This window comes from Mustela lutreola, chromosome 4, assembly GCF_030435805.1.
Source record: "Mustela lutreola isolate mMusLut2 chromosome 4, mMusLut2.pri, whole genome shotgun sequence".
Taxonomy (NCBI): Eukaryota; Metazoa; Chordata; class Mammalia; order Carnivora; family Mustelidae; genus Mustela; species Mustela lutreola.
The window spans coordinates 80,282,039-80,297,920 of NC_081293.1; the positions used below are offsets into that span (position 1 = coordinate 80,282,039).

At 35.8% G+C, this 15,882-nt stretch overlaps 1 protein-coding gene across 3 annotated transcripts in view; it reads left to right on the forward strand.

Annotated features, from left to right (window-relative positions):
- Positions 1-15,882, forward strand: part of RYR2 (ryanodine receptor 2) — a 751,000-nt gene that overhangs the window by 302,735 nt on the left and 432,383 nt on the right. For all 3 annotated transcript variants that reach the window (XM_059170336.1, XM_059170337.1, XM_059170338.1), the window contains exons 4-5: positions 3,767-3,783; positions 12,080-12,094. In XM_059170336.1, coding sequence (XP_059026319.1) covers positions 3,767-3,783; positions 12,080-12,094 — 32 coding nt within the window. The remainder of the gene's footprint in view (positions 1-3,766; positions 3,784-12,079; positions 12,095-15,882) is intronic.

A 15,882-nucleotide genomic window follows, 5' to 3' on the forward strand; every position in this document is an offset into this window, starting at 1 on the left:
CATAGTAGTGTCCTATATTTAGATCTGGGTGCTGATTACATGGGTTTGTTTACTCAGTAAAATTTCAGCAAACTGTATACTCATGACTTACATATTTTTCTGAACTGATTATGTTCATTAAAACATGGCCTCTCCAGATCATAATTTACTTTAAAAAAATCTAGATGACTTCATCATATTTTGAATCCTGGAACACAGTGTGCAAATTTTCATGTCCCCACCCCTTCCCTTGCAGTCTTAATAATAAACAGCCTGTGTGGTGAAGAATTATTTATAGGGTAGGACAGTTTTTTTCTTTTCATTTTTCTGTAATTTATTACTTAAAAAAAATTAACAACACGGTAGTAGATTGTAGGCTTGCACTGAATATTTTAATTACTTTTTTTGTGTTTTGCCTTGATATTAAAAACTGTATATTCATGATGAATGTTTTATTGTTGCAGTGTAATTATTTAGAAATGTATCTATATAGAAAACAAAACATGCCTCGAACAACTGAAATTTAACATCTTTGATGTTACAAGAATTTGGGACACCTGGCTGGCTCAGTCTGTAGAGCGTCTGAGTCTTGATTGCAGGGTTGTGAGTTCAAGGCTCACATTGGGCATGGAGCCTACTTTAAAAAAATCTTGAGGTGCCTTTTACTTTTTCTTACTTAGATGTTAACACATTGTATTGGGTAGCACTTACCAGAAGAAATAGGCTATAGAGCAATTTCAAATTAAATGCAAAATAAAATTTTGAAACAAAAGAGCCTGGGTGGCTCAGTCCATTGGACATTTGCCTTCGGTTCAGGTCATGATCCCAGGGACCTGGGATGGTGCCTGGCATCATGCTCCCTGCTCAGTGGGGAGTCTGCTTCTCCCTTTCCCTTTGCCTCTCCCCTCTGCTCATGCATGCTCTCTCTCTCTCTCTCTCTTACTCAAATAAATAAATAAAAATATTGGAAAAAAAAGAAAAAATGATATAACTTGAGTATGGTGTATGTAGTAGTGGTATGGGATTATGGGCTTTGAAGTCAGAGACCCAATTTCAGGTCAAGTTCCATTGTTTTTTAACTAAGTAACTTTTTTTTTTCATTGTGTTCCTAACACCTTTATATTTCCTTTGTTTCTTCATATTGTAAAATGCAGACAGTAAGATTACATGTAAAGTATTTAGTTCAAAGCAGAGCACATAGTAACTGCTTAATGGGTGGCTTATAGGTTTAATAACAATAAAATTTTTCAGCTTACACAGTAAAATGAGTTAAGCAATTTGGAAGAAGCAACCATTTTTTTTTTTTTAAGGTTGTGGAATAGTTCATGTTTATATGTCCAAAATGTATTAATTAAAATATGAATATAAAAAGAGATGTCCTATGAACATTCCATCTTTCATATAATGATATAATTCAGAATAATTACTTTTGTATTATATTTTTAACTCCTGTTCTCTCTGTTAAATGAGGTTGGTATTTAAATTTTGTTTTTCTTAATGGAAGTTTTGTTTTATTTGAAAAATGAGGTTGCCCTTTATTTAGTCATATTATGATAGAATATTTGATGTAATTTCCTAGTGATATTAAAATATTTATTTTCTCTCGATTAATGAAATCTCTGTATTTTTTTTTTTAATGCCACATGTTTGGATAATAAATGATTGGAATGAATGTTCATTTGTCTTTCATGCTTTATGGATTTGATAATTATTTAAACTCTAAAATTAATCAAGGTTATTGTGGACCTTATATTCCCCTTCTTCATTAGCTCCAAGAAATCATTCTCCTCTTCACCATTTGCAGGCATTTAATGAAATGATTCTTGTTAACATTAATAAGAGACGTGTCATGAAATCTTTCTGCATCGCTTATGCATAATTACAACTTTATTGCACTTTCGTCTTGTAAATCTGTGGGCTATTTGTCTTGTCTTATGTGTTGATCTGATAATTCATCCCCAGCACATTCTGTTGCTAAGCCTTTCTTTGGGTATTGGGATACAGAATTTGGTATATTGCTACTAATTCTTGCTACCTAAGAACTGTTTCTCTTTGTTAATATACATCATTAAAGAACTTCTATTATTAATAACAGTTTTGATTCTTTTTTTTTAACAGTTTTGATTCTTAATTATAAGTTCTCTTTCCTCTAGAAAAATCCTGCAATCCTGTCTTTGCACTGATGCAAATGTGTGTGCATGAGAGGGAATATTTAACATTTAGAAATGAAATAGTAATGGGCTAATATAATGTCTTTGCTAATCATTATAGTCACTGAAATGGTGTATTTTGTTTTCCTGACAAGTATTTAAATAATTGCACATTTCCTTGAATTGTTGTTCTTGAAAGACAATAAATACTAGAATTTGTCCTTTTGGAGGTAGAAAAATAAATGGTAACTATTTTATAACTGACTAAATTTAACTAACTTCCCTTTGCCCCAGAATCCAGAGAAATAAATTCATCACTCTAAGAGGTTAATGTTTAAAATGAGGACTTGTGCTTTGTATCATAGCCAAATACCTTAAAAATGTATAGTGAAAACTGGGCCTTTGCATTCAGTAAATTTTTCTTTCTTATTAGCAGTTTTGTGTTTTTAAAATGCATAGTTTGGGAAGAGGTTTAGTACAGATTTTCCAGGGGACTAGCCAAATTGTTAAGTAAATCAAAGTGCTCCATTACAAGAAATCTAAGTGAATAGAAATTCACTGGGGCTTCAGAACAATTCTATCTGTATATTTAGGTTGATATTTTTATATCACTTTATAATATCTTAAAGATAACCACTCCATATATTATATTTTATGCACATTTCCTTCTGGAAGCTTGTTTACCAAGGGAAGCAGATTCTTATCTAGGACCCAAGATTTCTGCCCAAATAACGTTAGCGTCTTCCCTGATTAATGGATTTTCTAAGAAAAAAGGTTACAAATAAACTTAAATGGATGAGGAATCTGAAGAAAACCTCCAGTGTCACAGGACACTGATCATACGTATTATAGAAGGGAGGTAGGTCATGGAAATTTAACTCTGACACAGAGTATTCTCTTCAGTGTCAAATTTTTCTGTTCCTTTTGTTCTGATTGATTGGCTTGGAGTCCTAAGGCATTGTAGAAGATGGTCCTTGTTGATATATGGTTTTTAATTCTATTTTACACTTTGGAATATAATTATAGCCCCTGAGTTTTTTAAAGAATCACATAATGATTATAAGGCTAACATACATTCATTAATAAATGCAATTTTAAAGATAATTTGATGCTGATATAATTTCAGAATTATTCGGCAAGGCATGCCTCTTATTATATTGTGACATTTTATACAATATTAAGATTGGAATAAGAGAAGTTTAGTAAAACTGTATTACATGAAAGGTTTTTAGAGTTAGATGCTGTATTTCTAAAGTGACCTTTTTTATTAAATAGATACTTAGTGGAGAACAGTCCTCCCTAAATCAGGAGGCCTATTAGGTTTGAGAATAAGGTAAAGGAAGGTTCATGTTTGATTCTGAATATGTTGGATTAGTATTATTTCATGTACCTGGTGCTTTTCTAGCCTAATAACTTTAGAAGTTCCAGTCACTAAATTAATTGAGTTTTCTTTTTGTTTCAAGAGATTAAAATGTTATTAATGAAAATTTTGAATATTTTTATTATCCGTTAGAGTTAGTAGTAGATTTTGGTGCAGGGATCTCATAACTGTTTATTTATGTGAGATTAACTGAAACGTTGCCAGGTCTGTATTTGTTTGCTTGTTATTTATTTTGGCTTTTTCTTTCCACAGCAAGTTGATGTGGAAAAATGGGTATGTGTTTCCATGTATTTACAAAGAAATCGTAATCTAAGTGAGTGCATGTTTGCTGTTGCCTCTAATCGTTCTGCTTTGCTTCCCAGTGTGGCTTGGACTCTTGAGTCTTCAAAATAACTGCTGTCTTGTAACGAACCCATCTTGTACTGATCTCTAGTTAGAACCTTACAAATGTTTATTTTTTCTTCATCTGAAATGAGGTAGATTGAAATCCTCCCCACACCTTAGAAGTATAGGCTTTCTCTGTCAGTGGCTTTGTAATTAGGATATGCTTTTGATCAAAGGAAGGCTTTGAATTAATGTTAATCAATTCAAAGGAATGAATATTGTGTATCTCTTATCAGAAAAATCTAGACTCTTTCAAGTCCTATTTCCTGGCTCCTTTATTTTTCCAGGTAACTATGGAAACGGTTTGTTATCTGTGTGAATGTAATCTTTAAAAGCTAAGGTGAATGGCAGTAGCATGAAGTAAGGTGCCATGGCAGGATTCTGGAGATTAACTGGACCAAAATTGTGACACACTGTGTGAAGTAGCCAAATGACTACATTGGTGTCACTTTCCTCTTCTGCTAACAAGAGAGGGAGAGAGAAGGATCCTTCCAGTCCTGAAAACCCTGATTATCCCAAATAATTCTGAATGGAGATTAGAGTCTTACCAACACTGAAGTTCCCCATCTACTTTTTTTTTTCAGAGCATGCAGAACAGTGAGGCATATTGTATTATTTTCATAGTTGTGTTATTTTGTGTTGATTTGCTCTGTGACTTAATAGGATGACCTTTTAAAGATTGGCTTAACTGGTGGGTTCATTTTTATCTTTATTATTTTTCCTGATCATGGGATCAGATCTCAATATTCTCCATATTGTGAATATTTTGCTGCTTTTTCGGGAGATTTTCAGTGGTTTCCCAGATGAGTGCAAGTTCACCTCTTTTTTTGTGAATCTTGGTTCTTTTGCACTTACTGTATCCTTTTATATTCATGGAAACCTTTTTTTTTTTTTTTTTTTAAATGAGTGGCCATTTCCATGATGATGACACGTATATATTGATTTTGAGAACTACTTTTATATTATATATCTGGCAACAATGTAAATTCATTATCTATCTATTCATAGCTAAACTATTCCTAATTTTGTTCAATTTGTTTTTGTTTTGTATCTTTGGTTTTTTTGTATCTTGTATCTTTGTTTTTGTTTTCGTATCTTCTATGCCTGTAGGTAAAGTTCTGACCCAAGCTTTACATTGTTCTGGTTTTGGGAACGAAAGTCTGTTTCTAAGAACATGTTTGTCACTTTTTGGGGTCTTCTGCCAGTATCAGCCATCCTGAAACAAGTCTTTTTGTGTTTTCTTATCTTTGTACCCCATCACTTCCATTACACTATTTCTGTGCCGTACCTAGATCACTTTTTCTTGAACCAACTATTCAAGCCTCTTTCAAATCTTCCGGGAGTAGGATGCTCACACAGATAGAAACCCCCTTTGCCGTTGTCTGTAAGTATTTCCCTTTCTTCCTCTGTGTAGCTGGTTACTTTTGATCTGCCTCACTATGTGGCTTTTCTCTCTCTTACTTTTGTAACAATTTCACATCTCAAAATTAAGTTTATTTCTAAATCTTTGCAATGGAGATTTCTTTTTTGATCCTGAGAAAGTAATGGAAGTAATATTGAGCTGAAAATCAGGCAGTTCCTCACCTTATGTAGGTTCTCTGTAGATTATTATCTTATCTATAGGGTTAGTATCTGGACTAGTCCTTTCTTGTTCTAAAATATTACCATTATATTAATAATAAAACATGGGTGGTGGAATATACTGCCATTTAGATATCATATAATTAAAATACCTTGCTGGATTCATTTGAGAAAACTGATAATCACTGTGCGCATAGGACTTGGTAAATTTTAGATTTGAGCTCTTTCTTTCTTTGAAGACTTGTGTAATTCAAATCTTATGCATTTGTCATTAGAAGTTTGAAATTCTACTGTTAACAGGTACCTTGAAGGGTAACCAAAAACACATTAACTGCCTACCTACCTACCTGCTCTGGTGGGGCTTGTTCTCCTCTATCCCATTAGTTAAATTAGGATGGGTCCTATGGCCTTTCTTATATTCAGACCGTCATTTTGAGTTACAAGTCACATTTTTGTAATTAAATCTCCCAATCCTGTGTAATAGGTGAAGTCTGAAGGTAATGCAAGTTACTTGCATTGGGGCTCAGGCTGCTCCCGGTGGGAGGCCTGCAGGGGAAAGGGCTGTGGGGAGCTGCGTCTCACTTCGCTGCTGGGTTCCTCATACTTCTGCCCCTTGTCCAGAGCTCCTGCCCCTCTCCAGGTACAACGGAAACATGGGAGAAGAGGAGAGTTGGCAGGGGGTCTTTATTGATGGCAGTGCCGTTCATCAGCTTTGCCCGGTGTTAAAGCTGACTTTGGAGGCATCTGGGAAGGTTTTCTGGGGGCATGCTCATCACCTGTGGCTTTCTTGCTGCCACCAGTGGTTCCCCCACCTAGTTGGTGGTGATGACTGCCTTGTCCTAAGTTCTCTTGGGGGCATTACAGACCTCTTTAGGCTGGCTCTTTCTAGGTCGGCCAGTTTGCTTGTTGGCAGCAAGCCACTTCCCAGTGGCAGCCCTGCACTCTGCAGACACATCCTGCTTGGCGAGAGTGTCTCTTCCCCTTGATCTTCAGGCACAGTCAGATGCTGGTCTCTAGTGTCCTGCTTCCTGAGGACACAGGTGTCCCTGAAGCCACACTTGCTAGGCCTGCGGTAAAGGCAAGCTTGGGTTGGGGGGAGAGCAAAACCTACCTCCAGGAAACCATCTCTTTGCTCTCCATCTGTTTCTGGAAGACCAGAACTGGGGATCAGCCAAAGGCAGCAAGTGGATCTTCAGCCACCCGCTTTGGTGTCCCTGCTTAGGTGGTTTAGAATGTGGTAGTATTTGCCATCACTTTGTTCTGAGACAGGTGTTCTACTTTAACGCTCTTATATTTATCTGTGTAGTACAGTTAACAACCCCAGACGAAGACCTTTAGGAGCATTCTAAAACTTAGATACATGTGGAAATTAAGATGGCTTCTTTATCCATTTTCTGATAACATGATTCTGGATAGCTGTATCCAAGGTCGATCAATCAGTCTTAATCAATGTTTTCCTCCCTCCCTCCTTCCCTCTCTCCACTTGTTTCCCAGTGTCTCTTTGAGCATCTTTGAGTATTTTGCATGTAATCATGAGCCCATTGAGTAATCAAATGCTGCTCTTCATGCACCAAAGGAGAATAACATTGGTGAGTCCTGGGTAATAGGTGATTGATTGCCTGTTATTTTCCTCTGCTCCACCCTAGCCTTTTGGCACCCTTAATCCAAAGCACTGGTCTCTAACGTGGGGCCTGGGATTGCAGGTCACAGGTGGAGTTGGGGAGAAGGAATGGGGAGGGTTGTGATATTTTTATACATGGTGCATTGTTTATAGACAACATGAGGTCTTGTATATTTACTTGCTCTTTTTAAGAATACATTGATGCCATTGTAATTGTTAAGATGATAGAAAGTTCTTTCAAATGTTCCTATCTCAGAGCAGTTTTTAAGAAGATGATGTGTTTTCTTATGCAAGTACTATTATGTGAGGGTCTGTGAAATGCTTTCATGTTATCAAGGTTCATTCATGTTTGAAATGGTTTTAAAAAATGGAATCTTCTGCATCTTGATCTACACAATTTTCTCTATGTAGAGTGTAGTCTGAGCATAGGTGATACTTTATGTATCTTCAGGTCAATATGATATGTATAGTCTGTGTGGAGATCAATTCATTGTTTTTGATTTAAGAGATCTTTTTCACCAGACAAGCTACTCAAAGAGGAAAGCCCTAAATAGTTCTTCTGTTTCATGTTTTAGATGTTCATATAGCTCAGTGATTTACAAACATTTGTCTGAGAGATAAAATAGGAGGTTTATAGTAACTTATAAGAATAATTTATTTTTTTTACCCTTCTAAAGAAGAACTAGATATAAATTATATATCTATGTTTGTAGATATACAAAAAAGAAATAAATTATAAGAATAATTTATTTTTGTATTAATTTTTTTTACCCTTCTAAAGATAGATAATTCCGCATATATGTCAAATCCATTACACTCAAAAGAAAAGGCAGTCCATTTAAACCTTGCCTGGACCGAGTTATTGATAGTTTGAAAATGACAACATTACTACCAATCTGCCCCCCAAAATATAATGAATTTTTTAAAAGGTACGAGCATGCACATATAACTAGATGCCAGGGATCGTCATTAATATGAACAATATGAGAACGTAGCCCTGAGCTTCATCATTAAGGTACCATTATTCTTTCATGGGCTGGAAGCTGTGCCTCTTTTAAATGCCTTCCGGGCCTCTAGTCAGCACATCTGTCTACCAATTCGGTCTTAGATATTTTCAGTGGGGTGTCCCTGGAAATTTAAGCATTCACATATGATGTCATCATAGGAGAAATAGTTGAGGGTTTTGTTTTTACAAGTGTATATCCATCTATCCTAGTCGATAGTCTATATTGATACACACTTGGAACTTGGAGTTAAACTTCTTTCTTTCCCTGAAATATGTTGGGAACATTATTAACTTAAAACAGCCACCAGCATGGATGGGTCTAGAGGGTATTATGATATGTGAAGTAATTCAGACAGAGAAAGATACGTACTGTATCATTTCATTTATATGTGGAATCTAAAACAAACAAAAATAATGAAAAACAACAATAACAAAAAACAGAAATAGACTCATAAATGCAGAGAACATACTAGTAGTGGCCAGAAGGGAGATGCGGGGGGTGGAGGGCGAGATATGGGCAAAATGGGTGAAAAGGATTAAGAGGTTCAGTCTTCCAGTTATAAAATAAGTCACAGGGATGAAAAGCATAGCATAGGGAATATACTCGGTGATACCATAGTAAGGTATCGTGATCACACTTACTGTGGGGCATCCAGTAATGTATAGATTGGCAAATGAATAGGTTGTACGCCTGAAACTAATATAACATTGCATGCCAGTTAGACTTTAGTTAAAAAAAAAAAGAAAAGCCACCAATAACCCCACGTCTTTGGTGGTGAAATACCTTTTTCTTTCCTTGACTTAATGAAGCTTACCAGATGGATCCTCACTCAAAAGGAGAGGTGACTAGTTTGAAGATCATGGAGAGATCCTAGCATCTTGAGAAATGGAAAGAAAAGGTGACCCATGAGATGAAATTCGATGGATAAGTAGTTTACAGGGTAGGATATTTCATACCCCTAATGGGAACTTCATTTTAAAAGGACTCCTGAATCAGACTTTTGCCTTAGTCCCTTAGACTGTTGTATTGGATAATTTTTCTTAGTGACAAGCCACCAAATTTTTATTCTGTGCTAATTCTGTATCTATATGATTTTTTTAAAAAGGCGTTTCAGAAAGATTCTTTTAAAATTTCTAAAACAGGTCCAAAGGCAGAAATATTAATTTTTTTTTAATCAACTGTCATTTCACAAAGCTGAAATAACAGTTTAGAAAACTCAAGGTTGAACTGAAAAGCATAATTATGGTAGGGGAGCTTTTTACCGCACCCAAATCACTGTTTCTTTATACCAGCAACAGATTAAATGTAATTATGCATTCTCATGATGTCCGGTGTTTGATTACAGTTTTCAGAATGGAGTATTGCTATTCGATTTGTTTTTCTACTCATGATCATTTGCATATGCTGAGAAAATCCCTAAGGTCTTTCTGATGTGCTAGATCAAATGACCTAGTCTTCTAGACCAAAGACTGTTCTGCTCAAGTTTGCCATCCATTAGACCCCGGGGCCATCTTTGTTGGAGTTAAAGCGTAAGAAGTGCTTTTTCTCTTGCTGGTTCGTGTTCATTTTGCAGAATGCACGGTGTGCCTCCAACCCTTGCTCATGTCCGAAGCTTCATCTCACTACCAATTCTGAAGTAATTACACTAAACCCAGGATACTGAGGTACAGCTATTTGTAATTTCACCCTAAAGAGCTAAAATCTCGCCTTTGGGTTTCATCCTTCACCAGTCTCTTGCAAGACAGAAAGCAGTGTCAATCCATGGTGGTGTCTGGACTCTAACTGTGTTTAGAATCTTGCATTTCTGTATCTCATCTAATAGAATTTTAGCTTTTACCTAATCATCTTTCCGTGAGGGAAATAAATAAGTGTAAACTTGGAAGCATAAGGTGATATTATCCAACCTACATCAAGCCTGTTCTCTAGTATTTATCTTTATGCGTGGGTTTCTTTGTTTGTTTGTTTGTTTTTAATCAAGTCAGCAATGCTTAAAGGATTTTTGTTACTTTTTTGTTGCTTTTTATCATACCTATACAGCATTTACACTGAGATTAAAAGAACATATTTATCCTTTTTATTTTAATGTATCTTGCATTTTTTACCTTGAATGATCCATTTCTTGCAATGTTCCCACTTTGTTATCACTAGCCCTTAAGCCAAGTGGACCAACAGATGATATGTACAAATAGCTAATGTCAGTAATGCCATAATAATCTTTTAAGCTTTTGATTATCTTTCGATAATGTGAGTCTACTAACATTTGTTGTTGTTTCTCATTTTATAGATGGATATTTTATTTAGCCTTTGCTAATTTTCAGTTTTCATTCTCATTTGCTCTATATCCAGATAATTCTCCCCTGTGACTTGCCCTTCTTCTAGTTAGACACAATTTAGTCTCTGTGAATAGCAGACCTCAGACTCCCCCAACCATTCTTTTTTTCCTATTTACTGCAGACCTGAACTAGTTTAACCTTAGATAACTGACAGTATTGTTGAGAACATTTCTCAAGGAAAAATCTCCAAAACCTAAATCAATTAAAAAAAAAAAAAGAAAGAAAGAAAAGAACCCCTCATGAATAAAGTATCTGTCATAAACCATGATCTGTAACAAAAGATTGGATTTTTGTTTTTCTCTGAATTAAGCCTTAAAAAATGATTTTACCTAATTCCTCATGTAGTGATAGCTATATGTATCACCAGAGGTCACATTTAGGAGGTGATTGGTCCGTTTCATCATGGAAAATAAGTTTTCTCTTGTCATTTACCATTATCACTTACAAAAATGTAACCAAACAGCCTATATCTTTGAAGCTAAGAATGAAATGGTTCTTTACACTTTTTCCTTAAAATTGTAGTAGTACGGGGCTGCCTGGCTGGCTCAGTCAGAAGAGCATGCAACTTTAAATCTTGGGGTTGTGAGTTTGAGCCCACCCCTTGGGTGTAGAGATTATTTAAACAAATAAAACTGTAACCAAATTATAATATTAAACACAGAAAAAAAATCAAGTCACAATAGAGTTGCCATTTAGTTGTATATAAATTACTATGCACGTATGTTTCAGGAACACTACTGTGGTATTTACAAATATCTATGTTAGAAAAATTCCCCTTGCTGTTTTCTCCAAAATGAATATAAATATGTGTATCTTTTCTCTGTAGGGCTTACATGCTGTGACAATGAAATTTAATCCTAAATTTGGAAATATAATATCATTTTTCTTTCTTAGCTCTTTTTCATCTGTGTACTTCTCCTAAGAAGAGAAGGTCAAAGTCGATGGGTCTAAAAGAAAATGAGGATATGCCATGCACTTACAATGTTTTTAGAAGCAAAAAAAGAGCTATTATAATAAATGTAAATCATGAGAAGAGGCTGTGTCATTTTAAAGGAAAAAGAAGTTTTTGTGATTTTTCTTTGAAAATCACAATATGTAGTGTGTAGGACTTGCTTATTGTTATTTTTGCATGAAATGGGAGCAGTATATCGCAGCATTTTATTTTATAATCCACCTTACCAGTTTCTAATCCACAATTTTTACAAAACTCTGTTGCGTTGCTGTTTATATCATAGCATTTTTATGCAAAAGATGAATTAAAGAAAATTTAAAGCATTTTCAGAGTATAGTTTTTGAGATTTTAAACTTTGTTTTTTGTTTCGTTTTGTTTTGGGTGCTTAGCTATGTTGTAAATTGAATCACGCATTAAAGTAGAGGAGCATGTTTTCACAAGAATAGGAAAAGCTAATGTAAAGACATTTTTGAAGAGAACTACAAAGGTTTTGCGTGCTACAGCTTTTCTCTAGCATGTAGTTGATATTAAACTTCACTTTGACACCACAGCGAGTGTGGTTTTTTTATGCTTACTGTTCACATAACTTCATTTTGAATGGTAGAATCTTTGTAAATAAGAGATATTTGAAAACAAGTCCTTGAAATAACGTATATTTAATATTTTCTCTCTTTTCTTTATGCCCTTACAGAAATTCATGATGAAGGTAAGACATTGGATCATCTGTTATGTATGTAATACTTTGTGCATTTTAAGTTTGGTTTACCTTTACTTATTTTCAAATTCATGGCATGTCACATTTTCAAGTTTTTTAAATGTAAATCAAACTTTGGAACTTGTAAATTAAATAAATAAATCATGCATTTAGATTTGATAGCTTAATGAACAATATTCGACATCTTGGGTTGTATTTTAATTGTTGTTGTTGTTTTATTTATCCAATGCTAGGAATTTCTCCTGTTCAAACATATATTTTTGGAAGGGGAGGAGCAAGATGGCTGACGAATAGCCTACCTAAATTTCATCTGGTCCCAGGAATTCAGCTAGATAGTTATCAAACTATTCTGAACATCTACTAAATCAACAGGAGATAGAAGGGCAGCAATTCTAGAAACAGAAAAGCGACCACTTTCTGTAAGGTGGGACATGCAGAGAAATGAATCTGAGGCTATTTATGGGAAGATAGACTGTGGGGGAAAAGGCTGGCTCCTGGCAAGTGGTAGAGCAGTAGAGCACAAAATTGGAACTTTTAGAAGTCTGCTTTACTGAGGGACATTGCTCCAGAGGCTAAGCAGGGCATAGAGCCCTCACTGGGACAGTGTGGTCTGAGGACCCTCGGGTCACAGAAAGACCAAGGATGTCTGAGTGAGGCAGAGTTCCCAAGTCCCCCGGAAGCCAGCTGCAAAGCAGACCCATGGAGTGGGCTCTCAGCTCGGGGTTGCCATAAACCGTGATCTAAGGCACACAGTTGGGCCACTGCTTTTTGAGCATGGTCCCCACAGTGGCAGATCCAGGGAGACTCCCCCTTCTTCCCCCAGGAGGAGTGGAGCAAGAGTGTGCTGGAGGACTCTGCTGGGTCTGGAGATTCCAGATGGGGTTGTGTGCAGAGATAGAAATGCTCGGTCATATGCTGGGTGAGCACTGAGTGCAGCTAGAGACCAGGGAGATGCGCGTGATTGCTTTTTTCTGAGGGTGCACTGAGGAGTGGTTTCCGAGCTCTTGGCTCCTCCAGGGCTGAAGGCCTTCTCCATTCTTGTCCTCGAAAGCTGTATGGAAAGCATTCAGGGAACAAAAGCTTCCAAGGACAAACCTGAGCAGATTACTTAGCCTGGCCCTTAGCAAGAGCAGTGCAATTCTGTCTACGGCAAACACATTTAAGAATCACAGCAACAGGCCCCTCCCCGACAAGATTAGCAAGAACATCCAGCCAAGACCAAGTTTACCGATGAGTGAGAATTGCAAGACTCCAGCACTAGGGGAATAGAGCATATAAAATTCATGGCATTCCCCCCACAATTCTTTACTCTTTAAAAGTTAATTTAAAAATTTCTTTTCTTTTTCTTGTTTTTTTTTTTGTTGAAGCTTTCTTTTTTCCTTTTTCAACCAACTTATCAATTCCTTTTTAAAAAAATCTTTAACTAATTTTCATTTTTAAAGTCATATTCTATCCCTTCATTGTATTTAACCTTTTTTTGTGTGTATACACACACACAGAGACACACACAGAGAAGATTTTCTTTCTTAAAATTTTGGGACACAGTATCGTTTAATAGACCAAAATATACCCTAAATCTAGTGTATGGCTTTGTTCTAATATCCCACATGATCACATTCTCATCTCCTTTTTATTGTTTTTATTTTTCAAACCAACTTCTTATCAACTCATTTTAAAAAATATTTTTCCATTTTCATCCTTACTTTCATATTCCATCCCTTCATTGTATTTACCCTTATTTTTGTATATATATGTTTTTCTTCCTCTAAAATTTGGAAGGCAGTGTCTTCTAACAGACCAAAATATACCCCAAATCTAGTGTATGGCTCTGTTATATTCACCAGCTTGACCATATTCTTATTTTTTTCCTTTCTTTCCCCCCCAGTTTCTCATTTGTTTAGTGTATATGTTTTGGGGGGGGGGGTAGTCCATGTTACCCTTTTAGCATTTTGTTCTTTCATTCATCAATTTTTCTCTGGACAAAATGGCAAAATGGAAAAACTCACATCAAAAAACAAACAAAAAAAGAATAAGAGGCAGTCCCAACTGCCAGGAACCTAATCAATATGGATATTAGTAAGATGTTGGAAGTAGAGTTCAGAATGACGATTATAAAGATACTAGCTGGGCTTGAAAAAAATCATAGAAGATACTAGAGAATCCCTTTCTGGAGAAATAAAAGAATTAAAATCTAACCAAATCAAAATGAAAAAGACTATTAATGAGATGAAATAAAAAATGGAGGCTCTTACTGCTAGGATAAATGAGGCAGAAGAGAAAATTAGTGAAGACCAAATGATGGAGAACAAGGCTGAAAAAAGGAGAGATAAACAACTTTATCAGTTGGGGAGAATGTTGAGAGATAAGTGATGCCGTAAGATGGAACAATATTTAGTAATTGGGACCCCAGAAGAAGAAGAAAGGGAGAGGGGGCAGAAGGTATATTGGATCAAATTACAGCTGAGAACTTCCCTAATTTGGGGAAGAAGACAGGCATCAAAATGCAGAAGGCACAGAGAACCCCCCTCAAAATCAATAAAAATAGGTCAACATCATGTCTTCTAATAGTAAAACTTAAAAGTCTCACGGACAAAGAAAAAGTTCTGAAAGCAACTAGGGGCAAGAGGTTTGTAACCTACAATGGTAGAAACATTAGGTTGACAGGAGACCTATCCATAGAGTCCTGGCAGGCCAGAAAGGATGGGCATGATATATTCAGAGCACTAAATAAGAAAAATTTGCAGCCAAGAATATTATACCCATCCAAGCTGTCATTCAAAATAGAAGGAGAAATAAAAAGCTTCCAAGACAAACAAGAACTAAAAGAATTTGCAAATACCAGACCAGCCCTACAGGAAATATTGAAAGGGATCCTCTAAGCAAAGAGAGAGCCTAAAAGTAACAGACCAGAAAGGAACAGAGACAAAATACAGTAACTGTCACCTTACAGACAATACAATGGCACTAAATTCTATCTTTCAATAGTTACGCTGAATGTGAATGGGCTAAATGCCTCCAATCAAAGATACAGAGTATCAGATGGGATTAAAAAAAAAAAAAAAAAACAACAAAACAATAAGACCCATTGATTTGCTGTCTGCAAGAGACTAATTTTAGACCCAAAGATACCTCCAGATTTAAAGTGAGGTGGTGGAAAACCATTTACCATGCTAATAAACTTAAAAGAGAGCTGGGATGGCAATCCTTCTATCAGACAAATTAGGTTTTAAACTAGAGTATAATAAGAGATGAGGAAGAGCACTGTATCATACTTAAAGGGTCTATCCTACAAGAAGATCTAACAATTTTGAATATCTATGCCCCTCACATGGGAGCAGCCAATTATATAAGCCAATGAATAATAAAATCAAAGAAACACATTGACAATAATACAGTATTATTAGGGGACTTTAACACCCCTCTCACTGAAATGAACAGATCATCATCTAAGCAAAAGATTAAGGACTTTTAATGATACCTTGAACCAGATGGACATCACAGATATATTCAGAACATTTCATCCCAAAGCAACAGAGCAACAGGACATACATTCTTCTTTAGTGCACTTGGACAATTCTCCAGAAAAGTTCACATCTTGGGTCACAAATCAGGTCTCAGCTGGTACCAAAAGATTGGGATCATTCCCTGCATGTTTTTGGACCATAATTCTCTAAAACTAGAATTCTATTATAAGAGGAAATTTGGAATGAACTCAAATACATGGAAGCTAAAGAGCATCCTACTAAAGAATGAATGGTCAACCAGGAAATTAAAGAAGA